The sequence below is a fragment of the Eleginops maclovinus genome, chromosome 7 (assembly GCF_036324505.1).
Source record: "Eleginops maclovinus isolate JMC-PN-2008 ecotype Puerto Natales chromosome 7, JC_Emac_rtc_rv5, whole genome shotgun sequence".
In the NCBI taxonomy this organism is placed as follows: domain Eukaryota; kingdom Metazoa; phylum Chordata; class Actinopteri; order Perciformes; family Eleginopidae; genus Eleginops; species Eleginops maclovinus.
The window spans coordinates 10,781,080-10,808,622 of record NC_086355.1 but is presented as its reverse complement, the minus strand read 5'-3'; the positions used below and the strand labels follow the sequence as shown (position 1 = coordinate 10,808,622).

The following is a 27,543-nucleotide window of genomic DNA, read 5'->3' as shown; positions in this document are numbered from 1 at the left end:
ATAATTGCTACCAGGATGGTTCACTCCACTTTCTGTCATGCGGTGATGAAATACGTTTCAAGCCTTTAGCCACAACAGAAACACAACAAAACATCGGCCACATTAAAAGGATTCCTGTGCTGCAGCTGGGGCAAACAAGGTGATAGGTGCCCTGAACCTCTCTGTGATTTTACCTCATGAAGAATTTGGGAATTACTCATTCCTTTACCTCACAATGTCGGGCTTACCTCTACACACTCACCAGCATTTTTCACTCTAGTGGTGGTCAGGGACATCACAAAAATAAACATATGGGACCACATTGTGTGACAGTTCAGTAGTTTGTCTTTGGTGTTTGCTAGTTTGCTTGCCTGCTTTCATGAAACAAAATCAATAGAGAATTTCAGGCAGTTTTATTTTAGTTTTCTGGCGAATCATCCTTTCAAAGGAGTTCTCCCAAATCGTTCTCCCAAGTCCATTGTTTATCTCCTTCACTATTCTCTCTCTTTTCTTTTTAATAAAGTTGCTGTGTTTATTTCAAAACCTTTTTTAATCCATTTTTCAGTGAGTTTGTCCTGACTATTCCTTGGCCATTCGCTGACCTTTTAAGCTTTCTGCCCGCATAAACACATCATTTGAAGCGGTTAAATATCAAATCGCATTTTTGGGCAAAACAAATGTGATCATTCTGTCGGCTAATTTTATTTTATTAGGAGTTTAAACAAGAACATTTCTCACTGTAAGGGGAAATTCTTGGTAGTCTTGACTTTGTTTGTTTTTTCACTTGAGGGATGTACACCTGTTCCCCAAATTTGATCTCATTATTGCTAGTGTGGAATTGTTTTCACTCTGTGTCATCCATCTCACAGGATGAATTCTCATTAGAGTGGAGAAAACCAATTCTCTTTTGCTATATATTCTTTTCATTGTTGCTCTCTGCCCGCTGGCTGCTGGGGATCCTTGAGCTTGATCCTTATTTCTCACCACCTGGAAACTCAATGGAGCGCCTGTGGTGACGGAGAAAAGCCTTTTATCCTTATTATCTGACGGTGACTTACATTGTATCAGTACCAGGTCCAGACACAAATTTTCACCATTGCATTCTCCTCTTCTACAAGAGCTATATTCTCAGTACCATTGCCAGTGCCAGTAATACTGATTCAAAAAGAAAAACTGCAACTTTTGGGAGTATTTTAATGGTAATGCACGAAGATAATGAATGTCTTCCTTAGTTTATTATTCCACTCAATGCCAGCCTGTTCAACGGTTAAGTAATCTCTGGAGCTTTTATTGCTCCTGTGTGAACCTGTAGAGCAGATGAGAAGCAGAGTGTATGTCAGTGAGGTATGTGTGTCTACACACCCTGATGAAGGGGAGTGTACAGGCAGACAGAACACCTACAACCTCCTGTCTCCTCTCTGTTTCACCTCAGGGAAAGCACAAGCTGCCTTAAAAGTCATACTCTGTATCAGACTAGTATTTTTTCACCAGGGAGAGACACATACCACCACAGCCATGGGGAAGCAGGTAAGATCTGATAAAGCACTTAGTGGTATCGAGTTAAGTAAGTAAATTGTGTTTCAATTGCTTAGCATTGCTAAGCGTCTGAGACTGAGCAATCGGACACTTGGGGGAAATGCTAGCAATTGTGTTGAGTCATATAAAGGTGATACTGTTGGCCTGAATCAATACGCGGGAACTTTTTCTGTGAGAGTTGGAGTCTATTTGACATATGTAGATTCAACTTATGTTATGGAATTACTCATTAATGACGGCACGTTATCGATTATGCTTGAATATTGATTTCTCGTACATGTGATTCAGCATACTGCAGTCTGCACAGTCAGGAATATATCAGAGACCCACGTGCATAGGAGGCACAAACCATCTTTGTTTTTATCACAAGCGCCACACTTCATGTGTCTCTTTGTGATATTTAATTTAGAGGTGAGCTGGATATCTGTCTGAACAACAAGTTCAGCCTTGTTTGCTCATGAATCACATCTGCTGACTCAAATCAGCTTCCTCATTAAACAACTGTAGATTACTAAACTGGCAAATATATTCAACATTTCCCTATGCGCAGGGAACCATTTATTTTCATGACTTTGCTGCCTAAGATTTTCACAAGCATTTCCTTTATTTTTCTCCAACTTTTGTTTTGGTGAGAGCTAGACGATGCCATGTTGATAAAGGAGAGAACAGAATGTGAAATGTTGCCAAATAACTGTGGATAGGGAATTCTGGTGAATTAATTTCGGCTTTTAGTACTTTCCCTTATTCGTAAACATCTGGTTCTGCTATTGCTCTGAAACGCCTTCTTCCCTCTGTTTTATAAGTAAAGCATTCTTTCTTGGGTATCAATCCTGTGTGCTGTTGAATTTAATTATTTTCATTTAATTATCTTTTTTCATATAAACTGACAGGGAGTTTTGAATGTTTTATAATAATATTATTCAAATATTACTCTTCCTCTCATTACAAAGCTTAGTTTCTCCAAATCCTCATGAGAAATGATAAAAGAAAACTGTTTCCATCAGGTCAGAAGTGCCAGCTCCACCAGCAGCTGTGAGTTCTCTGAGCCCGCTTGTTGTGACAGGGAGAGAGCCAGAGCTGGTTCAGTCTCATTGTCAGAGCCAATGAGTGTGGATGGAAATGGGGTACTTGTATATGAGAGTGTGTGTGTGTGTGTGTGTGTGTGTGTGTGTGTGTGTGTGTGTGTGTGTGTGTGTGTGTGTGTGTGTGTGTGTGTGTGTGTGTGTGTGTGTGTGTGTGTGTGTGTGTGTGTGTGTGTGTGTGTGTGTGTGTGTGTGTGTGTGTGTGTGGACTCACTACACCGTGCAGCTAAGGGACACTGTATTATCAGCAATACCTCAGCGGGGAAAGTAAATGTTTAATCCATTTCAAACTCCATAGAATGTGCGTCACAGGCCAAGGTTGTGGAATGTGTCCTAGACAGTTTGAAGGAATGTTTTGTTGACAAGTAGATGGAGTGAGCATACTTAGTAAGGCCACACTGAGCCAAGGCTTACAGCAAATCAGAAAACTGATCAGTTTGACTTCGTCTTAACCTACAGAGCCTCTGTACACAGCAGAGACAGGCCAATTGCATCTTTGTGCTTTACACATTGACTGATATCAGTGAGAGCACCAACTGCAACAGTGACCACATATTCTAAAGTGTCTTATTCCACCCTGATGTAGCTAACCCAGATCGACAGCTGGGCTTCTGCCTTTGGCTCCAACTGTCTCCTTGGACACATGAACACAGCTCCCCACAGCAGATGTTCAGACCTCCTCCAGCAGTTCTTGCTGTAGGAGTGCAGTCACTCTCTGACTACAGGATGGAGAAACAGCACAGGTGTTAATGTAAGGCTTTATACGTCCCACACATAAGATTAGTTGTGCATTTTATTGACAGTGCTACTTGTAAAAACAGACTTTATTTGGGACTTGGGGGTTGGGTTTTAGGGTGGAGTTACTGTAGCAGATGTGAGATTGATTGAATGCTTCACTCTGATAAGATGAGTTGAGTGCTGTAGATGAGAGATTCTCGATAAAGACGTGACACTACTTTTCCTCAGTAGATCCCTCAAAAGCTGGAAGCAATTACAGACTCCTCCGAGCAGCAAAGAATGCAGCAGGCGTTCACCGCACCCTTTCAGAAGGATTCATTTTTTCAGGAAAAAATAAAAGCCAAGACTTTCAGGCAATGGGGATGTGGTGTGGACTAAACACAACATATGACCTTACTTTCCCAAAAACTCCTTCAGTGTTTTATTTCAATGAGTAATGCCAGACAGAGCAATGTTTTATTGTGTAGCTGTAAGCCATAAAGTACAACTGGTATTCTAGGGGAATGAGATTTACCTTGGCTTTATCTTTGATCATATTTTTTTCAAAATCTTTATAGTGTACCCTTATTTTAATCATTCCATGAAAACAGACAATGAACCAATACAATACGAGTATCATGGTTCATAAATTGAATTGTTAACCAAGTCGCTTTAAGGCATTTGTTTAAGAGAAGACATGCCAAGCAGCTTTCTTTCTTTAATGGCACCTCTAAACTCAATATATACATCTGCGTGTAAAAAATGTAAAATAGTGTGTTACTTTAGCTTAAGAACAAATTCAATCAATCAGCAGTTAAGCTCACAGCTTTTATGTGTTTGTTTTCCCTAATAGAGAGGAGAACGACGTTAACAATTGATTCTGTTGTTGTCAAATCCAAGAACACAGCATCCATTAAACTGCAGCATACAGAGGAAGAGAATCAATTCCAGGTCAATGCTCACAACAGTCCTATATGTTCTACTGGCTAATCATAAACCAGATGCATGTAGACATTGACTGAAGGTTTGTGCAGATAATGAACACACACGGCATCATGCCTGTGTGATAAATAGTTTTAACATTTAAGGGGGATATTTTTAGTTAAATTGTAAACCATAACACCTCCTTTAGAGCGCTATATAAGGATATATTGCAGTATTTGTTAATTGGCTTGGTAGTAACGTGTTCATTCATTTGCTTGATGTTTGGATTGATTGTGTGATGCTTAGTTATGGGCAGTACGCCTTGGGGATGAAAGCAATTATAAATCTTGAACCTTTGCCATGGTGAGCACCGACTACGCTTTAATCTTAATGTTTACTGAAAAAAAGGAGGAGTGGCTGTTTTGTACTGTCCCAGTTAGGAAAACAATCACTGCTGCTTGGATCAGCATTTATAAAGGCAATCATGATGCCAACACATGTGCTAACTCAATTAGGCATGTGCTGTAATTAAAGGAGTTTCTAAGGGTTTAATAGCAAACACAACAGGATAAAGATATTCCGTTTTGGGCTGCCTTGTATGTAGCCTATGATCTGATGAGTGCCGTTTAGTGAGCAGCAGAATATCACATTTGTTGTGAGGATGTATGGAGCTGTGTATTAGATGCAACCATGCAGCAGAGCCCTGGAGACTGATCCCATCTGTTCGGGGCCGGTTGTGTAGTCAGTAACTCATCAAAATATGCTCCCTAAGGTTCATGCACCCCCCTTTGTCTCCCCATTTGCTACATCTTTGTCTTTTTCCTGAGAGGGTGGGGAGCCAGGGGCAAGAGCGCAACCCTGGGGAGGAAGGGGAGGGTGGCTGATGGACTGCATTAATGACTACAATATCCATGAAAAGACCCAGTGGAAGTGACGCTTCCTGGGCATGTTTTACGCTCGCATGAACACACGGCTGGGGCTGGGACAGGGTGGGGATCTCTAGAAATGAGGGAGGGAGTATTGAAAGAGGCTAGCCAGGATGCTACTCTATGTTTTGTTTAGTCTCTCATCCATGTGCTACTGATGAGAATGCTGAGCATTTGATGAGAGTTGCATCTTCTTGCTGTGTTTGAGAGGATCACACTGGACCATAGCAAGTAAGTCGAGCTAAGTGCATTGTTTTGCTTTTGAATTGAGAGTAAAAGTTGTGATGATTTGCTTTAGTGAGCCCTGTGTGGATCATATCAACCCTATCCTCTCATTTAATGTGACTTTTGTCCGTTTTTTCTTATGTTGGGTTATGTAGAAGGTGTATTTGAACATTTTTAGATTATCTATAGATTTCTGCATTTTTTTTGTTCAGTGCAAAATTAGTTTTCACTGGTGAAGCATTACCTTTTAACATTGTGATCTATCTTTCAAAAATCTGCCCTCCTCCTCCTCCTCCTCCTCCTCCTCCTCCTCCTCCTCCTCCTCCTCCTCCTCTTCCTCTTCCTCTTCCTCATCCCTGCGAGTAATTCTGTTTCTCTCTTACCCATCGAAGTTTATGTAACATTCAATTTCACAGACTATATTTTTTCCAACTTCTTATCTGCTTCTTCAGGTCTTTGTCCAATTAATACAGCTTGATGTGCCAACCGCTAGCATGGTAGCCTCAGGCAGCAAATGGCCTTATTTAATGGGGATGAATATTCATTTGTTTTGACTAATCGTTTCGACAGTGCTGCGACTGATTGATAAGAGGAAAAATGTACAGTAAAAATCAACATATATTTCTAGAATTCATTTTCTTAAGATAACTTTAAGAACATGGACATCTTGTTTGACACTTATACAATAATACACTACAAATATAATTGTTATTGTCTGTTTCCTCACCTCTGGACTAGATTCAATTGTGGCTTTGAGTCCTATTTCATCAATCGGTAATGTTGTCAAAGTTAATACATTATGAGAAAGTAGCTGTCAGATGTTCAAATCAAAACAATTTATCATATTGGATGGTTGAATTTCTGATGAGGCACAGGAATAGACAGAAACAAATGTTTTCAATCCATTTTCCGTGCCGATAGACTAAACTATGTTTCTTTTTAGCCCAGACCAAGGATCAGCTTATATTTCCAGTGGGTGAAGTGGGAACAGTTGCTAAAACCACAGCCGAGACAAGTTTTTCTATTCTGGAATGGTTAAAACAGAAACAGACATTTTTCCACTTAGTATTTATTGCAGTTCAGAAAAGGGGTGGGGCTTTGAATTGACCCAGGAGTGGCAAAACCATTTTCACCTTTAATAACACTGGCCTCAAATGTCAGTGTTATTCTACAATCCATGTTCATGTCATGAGTTTTATGGCATTTTATTGCATTGAAATGAATTTTAGTGTGCAAGAGTGAATAGGCAAAGTCATTATTTCACGGGCAATTTATGGATTTATGGCAATGTGAGTCCTTGGGCAGAAGCAATAACACTGTCTTGTAGATTTTCGTTCTGTTGTAAATGACTGGCACTGGCATACATCTAGGGAGTGAAGTGAGAATAATGTAGCATTGCTGTGAGTGTGTGTTTTACATAGGAAATGGATTTGTTCTGTGCAGTTTACAAATCCATTAGTGGGTGTAGAAAGGGCCAGGCAGAGGAATCACATTGGAAGTCATGCTTAATTTGTCTATTGTCGTTCCTTACTTGTCAGCCTAAGAGTTTAGTTGTTGTCCCTGGGAGCTGAGTGACCCGTTACATTGTCTCCCCGCTAACACTTAACACATTTCTATCCCTTACAAAACACAGCAGACTTTAGACTGGCATGGGATGTTGGAAGGAACAGCAGAGTGACAGACAGCTCTAGGCTTGACTGAGAAACAAACAAGCTGTGAAGAGAGGGCCGAAGGTTTGCCAATGAAAAGATTAGAGTGGCATTTGGCTAAAGCGCCAAGATGCATCGTTGCTCTGGCCACGCAGCCATGGCAACGGAAGCTTTATGCTATCCTCCCAGTCCTCCCACTGAGTGTCCAGACTGTGTCAAATAGTCATATAAAGATCTCCATGTCGACCCTAATCTTAAGCTCTTACAACATAATATGGCATTGCGGCTGTTTTAAATATACAATTTATTTGATAACTCTCTCATTTCCATATAGCTTTATCTTGCTTTGAATAAAATGGAAATTAGTGAGCTGCATAAAAGTCTAATATAAATGTGCACATAACCTCAGCTGGGCAGCTCTGCTGGGCCCATCCATCTCAGTGCTCCAATTTGTCATGCAGGGCACCTCTGTTCCCCGGTGACCAATCAGGAGTGCCTCCTTGGCTGCTAAAAGCGCCCCCCCCCTTACCACCTCATCATCAGTTGTGATTGACAGCCTCCCACAGGAAAGAGGGGGGTTATTTACCTCCTTATGTACTCATGGGACTAAGTTAATGATCCCAGCCAACAAAATAATACAAAGAGGGAAAAAGCCTGAGAAGTCGGCGCCTAGTTGAACCATTTGGAGCTGTTTCGGCTTCCTTTAGAAGGGATTAGAGAAGAAGAGGTTGTGTGAGGAGAATTTCAGAGATAGCGGTGAGACAGTCGATGCAGCAGAGCCCAGGCAGAAAGTAGGAGCTAAAGAGAGGCTTCTGAGGAAAGCCGGTGTTTTCAGAAAAATCTCTTCCTTGGCTTTATTTCTGTATTCATCTGTCATCCGTACTATGGACTGTCTGGTTGACTGAGTAACAGGCGAGGTAAGGGGTCATCTGTATTTTCCATGGGTGGCACTTTAAAAGTCCGCTTAAGGGCTTTTAGACTTAAGTTAGGCTTTGACAAAGTTTGGGTTTGCTAAAGTAAATACAGTATTTGGCATGCTTTTTGTCTATGTGATTGAAATGTAACAAATAATTATTGGATTTATGAAAAAAAAGTCAAATCACAATGAATACAAAATAACATTGATGTTCATTGCACTTTATTTACATACTGGCATAATCACTCTTAAGCAATTCAGAGATTATATTATCTTGAAGGCATTTACTGCCTTTACATACTGTCACTTCTAAGTTGTTTTCATTTTTCTCACATTTATTTCCTTACTTTATTGAAACATGCAGGCTAAGCTCACACACAAGGAGTCCGGGCAGGGGCATTAGGTTACCTCAAATCAATATGTCTTATGTGCTGAAGTTTGACCACACAACATACACATTTGCTTTACACAGCAGTGCCATATCAAAACGTTGTTAATAGGGTCATTTTAGGTAGTGGTCTCGAAGTAAATAGCTCAAATCTCATATTCAAACAGTGAACCATCTCAAATCCAGAGCTTTGAAATGGATCATACCTTCTGTGATCAGAAACGCTGTTTTGATGCCTGTCGAATCAGTCTGCACATGTTTGTGTTGGGAACATTTCACGTAGCCGGAGAATGGTGAACAGATGCCAAAAATATGAAAAAACTTTCAACACTCTCTAAGTTGTGACCACAATACATTCCTGTGTGTTTCCATTTCAGTGAATGTATTCACAAGAAAAAACAAAAGGGTGTGCTCCCTTTGAGGAAGTAAGGTTGCTGAACGTGGGTTCCTAACTAAGTGTGGTTTGCTTTATCGCCATCTGTGCTAATGAGCATGGCGACTTCCATCAGAGTATGCACGTTGTTTGCAAAATTATTGCATTGTGTGTTAATATCTTTGTTCTTCCATGCTAAAATGGGACTTTGACCCGGACACAAAGTGCCACTGTTCTTTCCCATCATTGATTTCTGATTTACATATGCACTATTTCATTGGGCCATATCGAATTTCGCCTTGAGCATGAAGCACATTTTCCAGCTTTAGCAGTTCAGATTTGCCCAAACACGGTTGATATAACTTGTAAATGTCATTGTACAAATTATGCAAAAATCAAGAGAGAAAGTGTTATCAATGCTCTGAATAATTTTCTGGCTCAGGATGATGTTAAGTTATGGATGAAAAGAAACTTTGTTGAGAGTCATGGCAACACTCTTTCTCTGATGGCCTCCAGTGATCGACCAAACAGCAGGAGTCCTGCCCCTTCCATGTGATTGGCCAGTGCAACAATTTTGCAGCCCACTGTGTGTAGATGGGATAGGTACAGTTCTCAGGGAAAGAAGAGGAGAGGGTGGAAAGTTTCGATCCTCCTACTGATTTTCAGTGTGCTAAGAGAAAAGGGTTAGAGGGTCAGAAGCTAACTGAGAGTAGGAGAGACGAGTCACTCTATAGTTCACACTGCTGCTGTGGATCAACTTTGACAGAGCCCAAATATCAACTCTGACTGACTTTAAATGAGGCTGTATTCTCTCTTGGATGTAATCATGTGGCGGGTGAGTCAAAGACTTGTTCTTAACTCAGTCTGTATTATAGTGTTACTGCGTCTCTATGTTTTGCAACAAAACATTGAGTCATCATATGTTTCCAAGCCTCTGGGCATATCTCTGTGCAAGTGCTAAGGTTGTTTGGCCTTGTTGTGTTCAAAGAATCCTTCGTTTGAACACTGAATAATACTTCAGGACTTAGATGACTAAGAGAGAAGGCCAAGGGGATTTTTTGTGATCAAAAGCTTCACAGAGAGTGGGAGTAGTTCAGGTTTCTTCTGTCAACGCAACTCTTAGCATTTCTGCAATCGTCTTCCCAGGCTCGATCTAAAAATAATCACCCCAGTGTACCTTGTGAAATTATTTCTGGCTTTCCTTTACATTTTCTCAGTCATCATACACGTTTTTTTATGACCATTTTACTCAAACAGGGAGATCCTGTGCAGCACAGAGGGAGACAAATCAAGCCTTTCATTCCTTAATCTGGTGGCCTCATGACCCACAGAACACCATTTCCTCGATTGATAAGATAAAAGATACTGGCTTTTCTCCCCTGCTACATCCATACGTATACTCTGGCAATACATCTGGTCACAGTTTGTGACGGGCCTACATATATAGGACTCATTCTACATTAGATGAAGTGTAAAACTGGGCCATTGCTGTTGGGTCCGTGGTTTCTCTTATTAATTAGTGACTTATCTTGTTCCCGCGAGAAGGAATGTTAGACATCTTCCCACCAGTGTGCACAGCCTTTGATCACCAGTGTGACAAATAGATATCAAGCTGTCACCTTGGCAACACATGTGGAGGTCTTTACAAAGGACACTGCATTGCTTTAAAGTATAGGTTGAGATTTGTGTTAATTTAGGCCTATATGATGATATTGTTATTATGAATATTATTATGATTGTTGTTGTTGTTATTGCAATTAATTTCTTTTAAATGTGGGATGAATATAACATGTGTATAGTTAGACTTATTAATTTCTTATGAGTACTATAACTGCAAGATGTAATTCTGGCATTTGTTCTGGTGAGAAATCTCCAAAAATTATAGATAAACGTGTTTGATGTATTTCACAAATCAGCCACAAGATGTCGCTCTTTGAACATCTTCTCTGTTGATAACGCGTTAGGCTATGACGTTACAAAGCCTTATCAACACACCCGTAAAGACAGAAAAATATGCTCAGAACTTGTGTGTGTTTTGATGTTAACGAACCTCTACCCCACGATAGCTTTGGGCTCAGTGAGACATGTCTTGTATACGGACTAATGAGCAGCAGACTCATGCTTGGAAAGTCACATTCTGTAGAGTTCCTGTGGTGGTTGTGGAAAGGATGCGGTGTTTTCCCGCCGATGCCACCTGCCAAGCCGCGGAGAGGAAATGAGAGTTTGGTGCAACCCTTGTTTCTGACCAGGATGACCTCTAGGCTACAGCACAGACAGTAAGCGAACCGAGAAATGAAAGAAAATGGAAAATAAGTTAATCAGCTGACCTTACTGCAAGTTCTCAGCCTGTATGAAACTCATTAACTACGCATTTCATGAGCATTACAGACTTTTACCATTTCCTCATCTGGAGCTTTGTAATTAAAACATCCTGCCCATTATTGGAGTTAGCTGGAGACTCTTAATGGAAAGTTGATTTGAATAGGCTAATCTTTTATTTCCAGTTTCTGTTGACATCAGTTTGCCAGATGAGTACACATATGACAATCACACTTCTCATCATGTTTGACAAATGTATGCAGTAGTTAAAATGTTTTTATAGTTATCTTGGCCACCACAATACTTTAACAATCAGTAGTAATAGCCTATATGTTGGCCAGGACCAGGCTTCATGCAGCTAATCTCAGTAATGTGTGCATCTGCAGATCAGGTAGATTTGTCAGTCTAATCAGCTGCCTGTGCTGCCACAGCTGTAAATCACATTAGGCCTGAGTGGGATGCTTCTGAGCTGGCTGCTTTAGGGAGCAGCAACAGGCCACACATTGGTCACAGCCACGCTGAGAAGACAGGATTACAGATAAATATGTTAGGTGTCTGCCCCAGGAAAGAAGACAAAGAGCAATCACAGTCTCTCAGTCGCCCAAAACGTGGTTCAGAGCCATCATTAAAGGTGATAAAAGACCATAACCAAAGGGATTAGAAAGTGCTTGAGCAGGAAATTGTCTTCATATCTGAGAGGATGTAATTGTTTCATCTCTAAATGAGCCATTACTTCCTAATCAAATAGAATCCAAATGTTAAGTCTTTGCCCAAGTTCATCATTTGACAAAGCACCACTCAGTTAAAAGCGTATGTCTCACATCTGTCATTGTGGGATTTAAGACTGGAAGCATAACTTCATACATAATTCTGATATGCAATAACAAGTATGCAGATTATCTCTGACTATGTATCCATAGCAAACATGGCTGTGAAAGAACTACATGTCATACTGGTTTGTTGGTTTTTCTTTTAAGATAGATTTTATTAAGGATAATGATATATACTATAGCTGTTGGCATTCTCTTGTCCTGAATGCTGCTTTACAGTTTTTGAACTCATGTGATTGTTGCCTCTGAAAATGTTTTACTTTTTAAGGACGCTCAAAGCGACCTTACATGATGAAAATCTAAATTGTGTTTGAATTTGAAAGAGGGTAGCAATCAAGTGAGAGGAAGGACAAGAAGAAGTTCATATTTGAAAAGACAAACTTCTCAATGTGTGTGCTAAGTTTAAGATCCTCATGATTCCCAGTTGGGGACCTTTTAGAAGAAACCCTGTCACATTCCCTTGCATCACCCAAGCAATGTAGCTCCCACACCCACCACTTTGTCTGAACTTTAGCATCTCTTTAATATTTACAGTGTGTATGTGTCTCTCAGAGAGGATAGCCATTCTGGGGACTCCTTTTGAATGACAGGAGAATTCGAATAGAGAACAGTGGGGGGTGTGTCTGGAAATAGAGCCACATGGTAAGCAGATGGTACATTGGTGATTCCCACACTAGGGCCAAGTGGGACCGAGTTGTACGTAGCAGGTGATGTTTCTGTCTGTATTTGAAGTCTTATTTGTCGGGGTGCTTGTTTATATGCTAATTGCCTTTAAATTGTTGCTGTCAAGTTGAATTGAGATTTACAGAGTAAATAGAGTATTACAGTCGACGTCCATAGAGCTATTTGTTTTTTCAGTCCAGAGCTCATGAGAGGTATTACATAAAACAAGCCTCTGGAGACTTAGCCTATTCCACGTCACCTTGTTTTGTGGGTGGTGTCACAGACCTCTGTCCCATGTTACAGATGAGTCCTGCTGCCTCTCAGATGTGTGTGTGTGTCTTTGGCTTTTCTCTTTTAAGTCCCTGGTGGGATAGCCAAGAAAAGTTCCAATCCACAGCATTGTGCTACTAGAAGCTAGAGGGATGGTCACACAACGAAACCTGAAACTGATCCTGACGCTTTGAATTTCTGAATGGGCAGGGCGGAGAGGACAGTAACCTGCCTGTGAGGGCGAGGGCTGGGGCTCTGCAGGATCCTGCGCCTCCGCTTTGCTGATTTTTCCTCTCTCTCTCACTTTGGCTTTTGTCTGCTCTCTCTGTCTCTCTGTCTCTCTCTCTCTCTCTCTCTCTCTCTCTCTCTCTCTCTCTCTCTCTCTCTCTCTCTCTCTCTCTTCTTCCAGTACTGGCCAGCGCTCCAGCTGTAGGTGGAGCTGGCTTTCCTGGAATTGTCGGGCAACTTTTCCTGTTGTGCTTTCTACCTCTTGCTCAATCTCTTGCTTAATGACAGCTCTGCTGCAGGATTACAGGGGCTGTGAGGACTTGTGCCATCTGGATGCCCATCTCTACATCCTGCTGGGGTTTATGGCTGGTGCCTTTGTTGTCATAAATATGTTTTCATGATTTAGGTCAGAAGTTTTCCTTCAGCAGAAATGTCTCGGCATTGCAAAGTGTGGCGAAATCCATCGGTGGGTAAAGTAAACTGTGTATGAATGGGAGAGCTTTCAGGAGTGCGTAGTGTACTTGGGACTGTAACACAGTTCACGGTGGCTCTTTGCCAGGGTGTTGTTTCGCAAGCTTTTCATAACTTCAGGAGATTTTATAGCACAGGCGATGACATCAGAGGATAAGCGTCTTTGCATTGTGTTTGTTAACAAAGCTCTTTATTCATTTTGTATTGAGGACAGCTTAGCTCTAGCACTTAACCTGTTTAACCAGACCTGTGCAAATACAGTAACCGTTATATTGTAGCTGATAGCTTTGTTAAAACTGCCATGATGTTATCTTGTATCTTAAAGTAAAGTAAAAACATTTCAAACAAGTCAAAAATATAGTATAATGAGGTCCCACTTTGGTTACTTTGTAGAGATTAGTTTGTTTTTAACTTACTTATACATGCATGAATTAATTAAGACTCGTTCATTGCAAAGCATTTACACTTTTTAAAGTAATATAACAACAAAATCAATGATGATTAAAGGTAATTAATGAAAAAACACCAACTTTCAAACTGAATCTGTGCTCAAAGGCTGGATGTTTAGCATATTTTGTTAAGAACTGAAGAGTTTTCATAGTCACATGGTTGTATTTGAGCCTCTCTTATAACTTCTGCATCGAACGCTTTGTCTTTGAAGAACAGAATAGCAAAAAAAAAAAACAAAGGCCACCATAAGTGTCTCATTCACTGGAGACAAGTGCGAGGATCGCTTCTTGTCTTGTACAGTGCGGTGCTTTAGCTGGGTGTCTGTGAAGATTTGAATAGAATGGGAAGAACAAACCCGGGTCTGTAACTCAGAGGTAATTGCTGTATCCTCAAAACTTCAAAAGGCTACTTGTGTCTCACTGTCCTGATAATGAGCTTTTGCCTTCTTCACACATAATGAGTGGAGGTAGAGAGTTCACAGAGAGACGCTGTGAGCACAGTGTGTCCACTCGCAGCTGGGGTGTCTGACTGGCTGGGAACAAAGGCTTAGTGTCTGTGATAGTGTGGAGCCTCAGCCATCAGCAAGCAGGCCAATATACTTCTGCTTGGCTGAGCTGTCAGTCTCCCTGGCCTGCTGGCCTTTGGACTACACTATTGAAAGGAGCACATGGGGATAGGCTTCACTATTAGTGTGCCAAATTAAAATGAGCCGCTGCTGCATTCTCAAAGTTGTAAGTTCAGACAAATATATCATACAGAAGTCTGAGATATGTATAATATGCAGGCACGTGTCATTGTTTGAATATTCTCCTGCTTCCTTGGTTTATTTTCAGATTTCCCTCATTTTCATAATCAATTATCTCAAACAAATATTTACATTATTCATGGTATTCAGTTTGCAAACTAAATCAAATGAAACTCAGGAAATGGGGGAATAGCTTTGGTTTTTATTATTATTACTATTATTATTATAAGTAACTATAAACAGTAATGTGTGCAAATAGAGAGAGAATATGTGCTGTTACAATTTACTAAAGCCAGAGGTGAAGTTTTCCAAAATCCAAAGATAATGAATTGACTATCAACTAAAACAAAGTAGATCTGAAACAAAAGATTGTGTTGTTTTTTGGACAAAAAGATAACCTTACAATATAGTACTTGCAGAGGAAATCCATTTTTGAATCGTTTTCTGTGTCATGTTTACAGATAGCTGATCAGCTTCCCTGGATTTCGCTGGCGACCTCACTTTGTTTTGCCTGAAGATGGAAACACTGGAGTCTGAACTGACCTGCCCAATTTGTCTGGAGCTCTTCGAGGACCCGCTGCTCTTGCCCTGCGCTCACAGCCTTTGTTTCAACTGTGCCCATCGTATCCTGGTGTCACACTGCACCCCCAGCGAGCCAATTCAGTCCATCAGCGCCTTTCAGTGTCCAACCTGTCGCTATGTCATCACTCTCAACCAGAGGGGCCTAGAGGGACTAAAACGCAACGTCACATTACAGAACATCATTGACCGATACCAGAAAGCTTCTCTGAGCGGACCTAATTCTCCTAACGAGACTCGGCGTGAGCGAGCAGCGCCAGAGAGGAAAGCCATGACTTCTCCTGGTGACCGAGTGCAGTGTCAGTTCTGTGAGCAGGACCCTCCGCAGGAGGCTGTGAAGACCTGCATCACCTGTGAGGTGTCATACTGCGATGAGTGCCTGAAGGCCACCCACCCCAACAAGAAGCCTTTCACGGGCCACCGTCTAATCGAGCCCTTACTGGACTCCCATGTGCGAGGGGTTATGTGTCTGGAGCATGAGGATGAGAAGGTCAACATGTACTGTGTGACAGATGAGCAGTTGATCTGTTCACTGTGTAAGCTGGTTGGCCGACACCGGGATCACCAGGTTGCAGCCCTCGGTGACCGATTTGACAAACTCAAGGTAAGAAATGCTCTGTGTTTAGAGGAATGCTTAGAGAGTTATTATGCACTGAAAATAATGCTTCCTGATTGTAGACCAACACATTTGAAAGCTGATTTTAGTATTACTTTTCAAAACCGTTTTACATCTTATGCAGTGTCACAGTATACCAATCAAACAAGCTTTTTAATAATACATATGTCAATTTTAAGTTCAAAATTAGCTTTTCAGTGGTTTGACGGGAATGTGCGTAGGCATTGAGATATCTCAGCACATTTTAGAAAGGTTGCAATGAACAGGATTTTGGTCGTAACTCATTGGAAACAAAAATAAAGCACACAAGAGTTTTACTTATGCACCAGCACTTACAATAATAGTGCTTGTTTGAAGTAAATATGTCAGCACTGTTCTTGTTGTCCTTAGTTTGAATCTTTATAGTTTTATTGCACTCATTGTAAGTCGCTTTGGATAAAAGGGTCAGCTTAATGCGATGTAACATCAATGTTCTCTAACATTGGTCATTAGTTACTTTTCACTGCAATTAATATTTGTATAGGATGGGTTCCAGTTTGGATCCAGGCTCTGATTCCACTGAATTTGATACTGGAGTTATATTTGATAAACCACATTATTATTCTGTTAAGGATGTATTAAGTCCCCTGTCTGAAGAGCATGAGCAAATAATGGATATCATCTACAGTTTGAAATGTTATGTTTCTTACAAGTACAAGATAATGTGACGTTTTTTGGCAAGGGAGCTGCAACTGTGTTTACTAATGTAATTGTGAAGCAATTAGTTTACAGTTAACTTCCTATGATAAACAATATGAAACGAGGAAAGCTACAAAACAACCTCGCTCAATTAGATGTACCAACAATATGTGTGTCTGGCTCTATTCGATATCTTTCTCTTTGCAACAATTCCCATGAAAAGAGCAGGAAATTGATCCTTCTATCTATAAAGTTTATTCATCTATGCCATAAACCTCAACTCGTTGACATCGTCCCTTTGGATGATGAACATGGGCGCTGTAGTGTTTTTTGAGTCAATCCCACAAAAAAAAACACCTTTCTGCTCTGCAAACACTTCCAAACACAGTTAAATAACCTTTCTTTACCTTTTTTAGATTACAATACTCTTTATATTGGTTTTATTTCAAATAATACCATATGGCCAGCCCCGTTATTTAAGACCAGATGTGTCATAAGCCACGAACAGTATAAATGAAATGAGTTGGAGGCTGGCTCCCAATGCAAGATAATGCTTTCATAGTTTTTTAGGTTAAGTGGAAGTACTCACTTTTTGCAGAAGGGCCGACATCAATAAGGGATGAGAAGATGCCTTAAGCTGGAGCATATAAAAAGGTGGCTCTTTATCTCTTCCATTAGAGACATGAATCACCTTCTATCTTAAGAGTGAGAATATAGCTTAGCGGGTCAGTGCTTTGTCAACACAATGTTGGTCTCTATTATGTCTCCAGCAACCTCGGGGGATAGTTTTACAACAGCACAGCTTTATTGTGAAGCCTTCCACAGGGATATAGCAAGGTAGTTTTGAGCCACTGTATGTAACTAAGAGGTAAACTCTCAAATCATAAAAATATTAACTTTTTAAAGGCTGTGTTTCAGATATTGAGCTCTGTCAAACTTCATCCTAAAGTCTGTGCTGAGAATTGCATGGCATCTGCTGCATGAAATAAAAATGAGGCTCTGCTTTGTTTCCAGAAACTCTCCCAGTGTCCATGCATGACTCACAAAAGAGGGGTTTTCTGTATCCCAACACTCGAAACCCTTTTGTGTACCCGTCCGTCCCTTTCACAATGCTTGGTCACAGTGGAACCGGGATGCAAGCTAACGTTTGCAAGAATTCTGATATTCACGATAGGTCAGAGGACCAGTCTTAACCTGTCTCCTTTGTCTGATCATGCTGTCATTGTGCAGAGCTCGCCTGGCCGCTTTCTCTATGTGGTGGGGAGTGGTCATTCACACCAGGAGGCAGACCAGGTGATCATCATAATTTCTCTAATTCCACATTCAGGGACGGAATCAATTCATTGAGAACATTTTTGAACCTGAATGTTGTTTTTTTAAAGGTTTATAAACCTTTAAAAAACAACAAAATAGCAACATCTCAGCAACATAGTGTAATGTAGTGTAGCTGGGTGGTTATTAATGTCAACATTTTAGTTTACTGAGTTGTATTTTAATCATTTGGTGTCAAAGCAAAGAAGTTGAGTGGGTAAGAACAACAGGGTGTGGGAGAGTGGAGCGCTTTATCCTTCATCTTCTTCTCTCTCTCCCCAATAACATCCAGCAACCGCTTGATGTTATTTTGCAATGGAATATGTTCCACCATTTGTTGTTGTTTTTATTTATGTTTGTATCTTGTTGACCTCATATTATGTGAGCTCAGCTGCATAGTTAGAAGCCTCCAGTGACACAGGAAACAGCAATTCCCATCTTAGAAAGACATTGTTTTTTCTCCAGGCACGCCGAGCAGGACCCAGGTGGCTTGCAGCTGAGCTTGTTCATAGTTTCAGTTTTTTCCGAACACATGTTTACAGCCTCAGCGCCTCACTTTTCTAAACAATTCCCACAAAAGGGGATGTTGTGACATTGTGCGTGTATTTGTGTGCACGCATGTATAATTCAGTAATTTCTTCAGTCTGGTTTGGCCTAATGTGACTTGACGCTGGTCTGGTGTTATATCTGGTATTATAAGCCCATCGTTCAGTTTATATCCGTCTATTTCCGTGAAGGGTCAGATCAGTGGATGGAGCATTTTCCAAAACGCAATGAGGAAAAGGAGAAGAATCTTTTGACTGTTGCATATTTAGGAAAAAAGAGCCAGATTGTCAGTCTGTTATATAAACACATTATATTACATAGTATATTGTGTATTGATAAAGAGGTTTTGAAAATAATACTATATAAAACACAACCTGTGATGCACAGTCTAAGAGTTTGATGTCATGTCCAAAAAGCAGGGAACCATCATCCAAATTTCCAACCCAGGATTGGACCCGGCTTTCTGATTAGCCTTTATTTACAGTCCTCTTTTACTGCGAACATTTTGACCTGTTATAGGTAATGCAAAGTTGTTACTCATAACATTAATGATGGCTCCGTTCTATTTGAGTATCCTGTAAAAAGGCCAAGCTAAATGAAGTTCATTGTATTATTTACACCTCTGCTTTACATAGCCTAACATCAGAGAATATACAGTAAAGTAATTGAAGTTATTTCATTTGTTTAGAATAATAATGTTGTAAAAATACCATTTCAGTAGAGTGTATGCAGCAGGAGTGCTGAGTAAGTGGAGACTAGATAAAAGTGTATATTTTTACACTGGAATACCAGACTTTGATTTGTTTTGATGATTCAATGAGAGCTTGAACAGAACCTCCAACAAAGTAAAAACCACAGATGTGTAACGGGGCCTGTGGTGTTCACAGGATGAAGGGACAAACTCTGACAATGGATACAAATTTTGATGTTGACACAGGATAAAACTCCAAGTCCTGTCAGTGACCTGTCAGGACTGAGAGAGGAAGGAAGAGAGACTGGCCAAAGCAAAGGTGTGGGACCAGAAGCTTTCACATACAAAAGGAAGCTGCTGTTCTTTCCTCTCATCAGTAAATGACTCTAGGAAGGAGACCTCCATTAGAGTGAGCTGCTGAAACACACAAAGAGTATTAATGTTGCAGGAGAAGCTGTATTTCAGGCGCTTTGAGAAATACACTGCACCAAAATGTCTCTCCCCCTTTCCCATTTGCTCTCCCTCGCTCTGTTTGGCTACATACTTGTCATATTCAAACAAGGGAATTGTAACGGGGGGAGTTCTAACCCTATACCCGTGGCTATATTCAACATCGCTTTGATTAATATGTTATGTTTCACGTGTTCATTTTAAAAGTTTCGAACTCGCCTCACCTGTGCCGTCAACTCTGCATCTGAAAAGGCTTTCATCACCTTCTCTTTCATATAAATAAACTATACTTGTGAGAGCGGTAAAATAGAGCCTCTGCTATTTTAGCACACAGTGACGCACACACCTTATAAAACTACAATGTGATAAGTCGCAGTCGAAACTTCACAAGCCTCTTTCAGTTTGGTGTATTCTTTTGACTTTTTTAAAGAAAGAAAACTAATCTTGATCAAAGGAAATCAGGCGCAATACTCACGATTATGTTTGGGAAATTGTGAAAGGTTTTTAGAAAGGGAAACTTAAATAATGTCGGAGCTTTCAGAGATGAATTGGATAGCAAATCTACAGTAATGTGAACCTCTCAGGCATAAATTCATTCATCCTAAACTTTTGATAATAGATTAAAATAGATTAAATATTCAGGTTGTATCTGATTTACAGATAGCACCTACAGTGTCAGAAAATAAAAAAAATGTGGTTAGTGATCTTTTGACCTTTTTGAAAAAAGATTTTGGGGGGAATTTGTTTAATAAAGTTGGAGCTTTCAACCCATGTATATGAATTGGATATCAAATCTACAGTATTTTGGAATTGTTTTCCATTTACAATGTAAATCTGTCAGGCAAAAATGGATTGATATCTTAAACTTTTATTAATAGAATAAAACAACACATTGTCTTTTTATCAGATTTTATTTTTAGGGAATATCATTTAACAAACCTCTGTTTTTGGTGGAATTATACCATGTTTTCTCATGGACAGTCCCCTTAAATGTATTGATGTTTTAATTTAGAAAAAATAGTACTTGCAGAACCGCAACACACAGTCATGGTGCTCCCCAATTACAGTTAGATTAAACTAGAAACGTAAGCCTTTGATCTGAGTCAGTGATTAACGCAGCCGGGGTTTAGTTGTCCAAATTACTGGCAGATGCTCCGCTAAGCTCTGTGGCCTCAGCAGGCGTACGATGGGGTCTCTGGCACAGGGAGGACTGGGGTGGGTGCTACACCGAGCCCAAATGTGGCTGTTCCTATCCAGTGGCCGCCTTGTGTATCCTCTCCTGTGCCCATTACACTCCAGCCCGATAGGGTCCTAATGTTCCCACTCACCTAACTCTCCTCCAAGATGTATTCAGCAGTTTCCTGTTTGATGAGGGGGCAGGGTGTAATGAAAAACTAATGTTTTAATTTTGTTTTGCAGCATGCTTTGGATTCCAACCTTAGCAGTCTCATCAAGAGGACCACTGACTTGGAAAGTCTAATGGGCAAACTCATCCAAACCTGCCAGCATGTGGAGGTGAGGTTTGTTTATCTGCTCTCTTTCAGATGAGGGCTCCTTGCTTCTGCGGCATATCATTAACAACAAAATAAATGAATAAAATTAATTGTTAACACAGTGATGAATTACTGTTTCTCAGAGAGGCTTTTTATCATGTAAACAAGACTAAGTAATAATTTGTCTTTAGGTCAATAGTTTATGTTATCTGCATGCAGTTTGAAATCAAATAGTTGTAGTGTAGGCCACCTTTGCATGCTAGGACTTGAAAATAGAAACATCAAATAGATATTGTGTCCTGCAAAAGCATATCAAATCAAGCAATCCAGTATTGTGAACATGTGCATTGCAGTGGCTGTTATCATGCATCTAATCAAATAGTTGGGCTGAAAAACATTTGGTCAACGCACAAGAATATCAACTAATCTCTTATCTGTGCTTCTGTCCAGGTTAATGCGTCGCGACAGGAAAACAAGCTGCTGGAGGAGTGTGATGTTCTGATAAATATCGTACAGCAGCGAAGACAAGTCATAGCTACCAAGATAAAGGAGGGGAAGGTACTGTTATTCCCCTTTTGGGTTTTTGGATAACCTTTGTTTGTTTCTCACCTTGTGCATGTTGCTAACCTTGCCTCCCCACACATCTGACAAGCTAGCATACAGCTAAACAACAGCTGATCATGTTGTCCTCTATACGAATACTGCAGTGTCAGTGAGATACCCTACGTATCTCCCAAGGAATAAAAGGTTGAGTCCAAGTTAAATAAAATTCCTTTATTCTGTAATGTTTATGAAAGGTTTTGCTGTTATAGCGTAACTTGGTCTGATACGAACAACACTTTATGTTGGCTAATATTAACACACTTTTATGTAGACAGTGTTAGGCTACTGACATTTCCTTTCCATAATTTCATTAATGTTCTAACTCTACTTGTGCTACTGTTAAACTATATTTTGGCAGGTAAAATTCGATTTACAGAACTAAGAAGCTATAGATGTGCCCCAAATAAATCCTATAGAATACATCTTTGAAAAACACAGTTCATGTTAATGAAATTTGCTGCTGTTCTGAAGGTATTTCTGCTTTTTGTTATTTTTCCTAAATGTAATGCCCTAAGTAACCTAGGTGGCATTAACAAAAACAATGCATTGATGTTTAAATGAAATCTTTTAAAATTTGGTTATCCCGGGCTGGTGCAAAATAGCCTCTGATCTGTTCGGATAAACTCTTCTATGTGGTTTTGTATCTAGGCTTTTTAAAGCTGTGGCACTAAATGATGCTGTTTTTCATCTCAAGTATCAGCCCTTTGCTTTGGAGTACTGCTGGCACCGTGTCCATATATTTACTGTGCCTACGACGTGCCTCTTGAATCGCTTCCCTTCCTTTCCCATGTTAGATGCCATTAAAGAGGCAGTGGCATGCTGCGCCATGCTCAGTGTCAGAATAAGGTCAGCCCTGCTTCCTGTGATGGCCCTCTCCGGAGGAGGACCCTTTCCTTCCTCACCCCATGCCTTGTGTCAGATTCTGAGCAGTGTTATGAGGGATGTTTAATAAACACACCTTGTATGCCAGTACAGCTTTAATTACAGGTTGAGGCTCACAGTCTTGTGGGTATTACACATCTGTAAAATGTAATTGTTCATGGTGTGAATCACATTTTCCACAGGAGGATTTCCTCATTACAGAGGTCAAATAAAATGTAGCATCTGGAAGGTTTGAGCCTTGTACATTAGTGGTACATTTGTTCCTTATTAACAAAGCTTGTCATCTTTTAACAGTCGGTGCGGCTAAGGAAACTAGCCCAGCAGATAGCCAGCTGCAAGCAGTGCATCGAGAGGTCCTCCTCCCTCATCACTCAGGCCGACCAAACCCTCAAGGAGACGGACCATGCTCGCTTCCTCTTGACGGCTAAAAGCACCTGCGAGAGGTAAGGGAAGACTGCTAGCACTTTCAACAAACATTATGTATGGTGTATAAATCTGTCACCTTCTAATAACATGCTTCTCTATTAAAGAGTTTCCATGGCAACAGCCTCCTCTCAAATCCTGTTACCGGAGATGAACCTGAATGACACCTTTGACAGTTTTGCTCTGGACTTCACAAGGGAGAAGAAAATGCTTGAAAGCTTAGATTACCTCACAGGTTAGTGTGCAGGTTAAGCACCCAATATCTTTTTTTTTGGCATAAAGCCTATCTGTAAATGAATAGCTCGCTCATGTTTTACTCCCAGATGAAGTTACTGTTTCTGGCAGTTTTTCGCACTCCATATTTCTTTCAACTTTATGATTTGTTATGTTCCTCTTATCCGAACAGTGCATTAAAAAAGTATCCTCGTTTATTTATAAATGTAAACTTTGGCATGGACAAAATGAGGGACTTTATATTTCAATTGAGTGTGTAAACCCTAACACCTGAAAGCGAACACAACTTAGGCTACACTAAGCCTATTTTCTGCTGAATAAAACACGTTTGATTGTGTATGCTAAGAGCCCATTGTGCAGCCAGAATTTAACTCTGCATGAGGGCTATAGCTGTAATAGCTGGGGGAACCTAGTTTAATTACACTTTTCAGAATAAAAAGACACAAATGGATGGTTCTATTTACCACCACTGGTCTCTGCTACATATTGTGAGTGAGTTTTTATTGTTTTGTTGTGTGCAGCATAGAATCCAATCAGCTTTTATTACTGCTTCAGAAAAAAGAAAAACACATTTGTCTTTTGTTTTCTGATTGCAGCACCAAATCCACCAGTAATCCGTGAGGAATTATGTACAGCCTCGTACGACACGATCACAGTTCACTGGACAATAGATGATGAATTCTCTGTTGTATCATATGAACTCCAGTACGCCATCTTCACCAGCCAATCAAATGTTGTCAGTAAGTCCATATGCAGCTCTCTGGAGAATGCACTGTACTGTTTGTGGTGGGAAACATGACAATGATGGAGGGATTTGAAAGGGATTTCACTCAAGGCCTTTAAATTGTGTGGGGCCTATGTTACAATATCCTACCATAATATGAAATTATAGCAGAGGGAGGGGAGAGCTCCTTCCAGGTGATTAAGAGTAATGACGTTACCAAAATACACTACACTAAAAGACATTTTTGCAGTGTCCACGAAGAGATTTGGACAAAAACAACTGCTGGGTTTACATCTTGTTAAACATCATAAGCTCAGTATAACCTGGGGTTTGAAATGAGCAGCACACTGATTGAATTGCTTGCTTGATCAAGGTCACAACATATTCGATAAAGCAATTTATTCTCATCTGCCTCAGCACTCCAGCACACTTGAATGAGTGGTAATCTGACTTTATAGGATAGTCTCAAATAAGACACATAGGTTTAAAGACTGCTCACTACTACACTGTGTCTGCTCTGACTCAACAGTGACACTGAGTTTTCATTAGAAATAGTTTCTTCCTTGTCAGTGATTTGTTTTGTGTGTGGGCTGCAGGTTTGTGTAACTCTGCTGACAGCTGGATGATTGTACCAAACATCAAGCAGAATCACTACACCGTGCACGGGCTCCAGTGTGGCACCAAGTACATTTTTGTACTGAAGGCCATAAACCAGGCTGGAACCCGCAGCAGTGAACCAGGGAAACTCAAGACCAACAGTATGTCAAGAATTAAATCCATAATTCAGTTTCCTTATGATTTGTTACCCATGTTATAAAGTAGTATTTGTCCACCCTTTTTTTTAAAGGTCAGCCATTCAAGTTGGACCCAAAGTCAGCTCACAAGAAGTTGAGGGTGTCCCATGACAACCTGACAGTGGAGAGGGACGAGACGTCTTCCAAGAAGAGCCACGGCCAGGACCGATTCTCCACCCACAGCAGCTATGGTGTCACAGGAAATGTCTACATTGACAGCGGCCGCCATTACTGGGAAGCACTGATAGGAGGAAGCACATGGTAAAAACATTTTCCCATTTTCTACAATGCTAGTGGCTTACATTTTCTCCATTTAATTTGGTACATTATTAAGCTCTCCAGAGGAAGAATCCTTATTACCTTGATTACATGGGATTTTTGCACTAGCAAAACCTCTTTTGTAGTTTTGCTCAGGAATGTCTTGGATATGTGATGTATTTATGAAACTAAGAACTGACAAACATCATTTATTGGTGAATTAAATATACAAAGTCTTGATATGTAGAAATGTGGTTATGACATCATCATATTTTGGGCAAGGAAGCAAATGCTATAATACTATCACGCTAAACTAAGATGGTAAACATGATACACCTGCTAAATATCAGAATGTACACATTGCCATTGTGAGCATTTTACATGTTGACGTTAGCATTTAGATCAAAGCTCTGCTATACATAAGGACACTTCACAAAGCCTATTGTTTACTTATTTATCAATAATGTTTAGCTTTGCAACGCTAGCAATGTTCATGTTTGCATGAAGTTTCAGTGTTTTTCCATTGGGCATGCAGGTTTGCAGTGGGTATTGCATATAAGTCAGCACCAAAACACGAATGGGTCGGCAAAAACTCCTCCTCCTGGGTGCTGTCTCGATGCAACAACTCGTGGGTGGTGCGTCACAACTGTAAGGAGATGCCCATCGAGCCTTCACCCCACATGCGTCGTCTCGGAGTGCTGTTGGACTATGACTCTGGATGTCTGTCCTTCTACGACGCTGTCGGCTCCCAGCACTTGTATACATTTGATATCTCCTTTGCTCAGCCAGTGTGCCCCGTGTTCAACGTCTGGAACAGGTGTTTGACGGTCCTCACCGGGCTGCCCATCCCAGATCACTTAGAGGGGACAGACTATAACAACTAAAGAGACTTTTCCCGTTGGAATTTCTTTGTGTACCCAAAAAGAGACCAGACTGCCTGCACCTAGTTGACTGTGATGCCCACGTACTGTTGATAAAAGAAAAACAGTAACCAAACTTGATGCAATTAGTAGCCCATTCCTAATCAAGCCTTTGTTGAAATTAACCTGAATTATTTAAGAAATGATTTACAAGCATTGTAGATGTATTTCTTTGCTTTGCACATGTATGTACATTACACTGCTGGATGGGTTTAGGGGTTTGCTTACAGATTTGGTTTTTTGTCCAAATCCAAATTACACATTTTACCATCCATGTGTAAAGGCACTTTTGGACTCTTTTGTTTGCTATTTTAAATGTGTTGTTTTTTTTAAAAGATTTTTTTTAAGTCATAGCACTTTGGGAAGTTGTCACCATAAAACGAATTTCTAATCCACTTACAATAATTCAAATGTTCCTTATGGAAGTACAAAAACACCAGATAACAACAAATAACATTAATCAGTCAGTTCAGCAATTTTCAAATATTTATTGTCTGCTCAGCATTATGGTATAACGCATCAACATTTCCACATTTAAGTTTTTCTGTGACAAGATGTAATAAAAGTGACTTCATTTCATTCCGTGTGTGATTTGTATTCCTTGTTATAGCACGCTCAAAATCTGTCTCAGTAAGATGATAATTGAATATGTTGTACAGCCGTTGTTAACACTCATTTTTTTCCCGATCCCTCATTAATGCTTTAACAAGCTCTCACATCACCACAGTGAAAAGAAAACAACAGCAATACCATAGAGAACGCTGTCAGTCTTGCTTTACAGGACTCCCACCGACCTACACTGAGCCAAAATACCCCTTTTGACAAGATTTGCCTTGACATCTCTTTTTGTTCTGGAGTAACGTGGCTTGTATTCTGCAGCATCCCCTTTCAACTAAAGTAGACAAGAGCAAAAAAAAATGAACTCTTGGTGACCTCCCCGTGAGACACCCTGCAGACAGATCTATGTGAACACTCCCTCCTCCATGTTATGGTTTTGGTTGGATTTTGGATTTTGAGTGTACCTACTGTAAAAAATAGATACTTTTTTAAAACTCTGCATAGTTTTGATTATAATTTAGCTTGTTATGTGAAAAAAGAAACAATTATTTTCAGACTAAAAACATAATTTGTCATATAATGTTGATGTGAATAAGTAATAATAATAATAATAATAATAGAATGATTTGGTTGTTAAAAATGCCTTAACTCCACAGAATCAAAGTGAAGAACAAAATAACTGTAATACATTTTATTCCTCACATATTTTAGAAGTAAAATCTATATTTCTTTTTCAGGACAGTCAGCCATTGATTGTCAGGTGTTTGCAAACATTTCATGAATATATTTTGAAAAAGCAAAAATTGCTAACATGTGCCCAGTGCTTGCTTTTCATTATGACATAGAAAATACCCCTGTGGTGAAGAACACATCTACACTGTTTTTTCTTTGTTTTACCTTCTACTAAGCAAAGAGTTGGCTAGAAGGCATTTAAGAGCTGGCAGAAATGTAACTAAGGCTCTGTTTGTTAGAGGTAAGAAACAAGGTGATTGCAACACTTAGGGTAAATCTGATCAAGTGCTTTTTTCTAAATGAATACTTTAAGAAAAGAAAACAATTTGCAGATGTAATGAGAAAGAACTGATTTGAAGT

General features: G+C 40.1%; 1 protein-coding gene across 6 annotated transcripts; it reads left to right on the top strand.

The window, feature by feature from the left end:
* The first annotated feature begins 1,314 nt into the window (after positions 1-1,314).
* Positions 1,315-26,472, top strand: mid1 (midline 1). Of its 6 annotated transcripts, none has more exons than XM_063888227.1 (11): positions 1,315-1,506; positions 15,153-15,874; positions 17,795-17,857; positions 20,982-21,077; positions 21,506-21,613; positions 22,835-22,983; positions 23,071-23,198; positions 23,794-23,937; positions 24,518-24,679; positions 24,769-24,976; positions 25,509-26,472. In XM_063888227.1, the coding sequence occupies exons 2-11, from the start codon at positions 15,209-15,211 to the stop codon at positions 25,855-25,857; spliced, it is 2,073 nt and encodes a 690-aa protein (XP_063744297.1). In that variant the 5' UTR covers positions 1,315-1,506; positions 15,153-15,208; the 3' UTR covers positions 25,858-26,472. The 6 variants fall into 6 exon arrangements, with proteins under 6 accessions (XP_063744297.1, XP_063744299.1, XP_063744295.1 ...); XM_063888229.1 differs by lacking the exon at positions 1,315-1,506 and adding an exon at positions 7,775-7,955; XM_063888225.1 differs by lacking the exon at positions 1,315-1,506 and adding an exon at positions 9,312-9,550.
* The last annotated feature ends 1,071 nt before the right edge of the window (positions 26,473-27,543 follow it).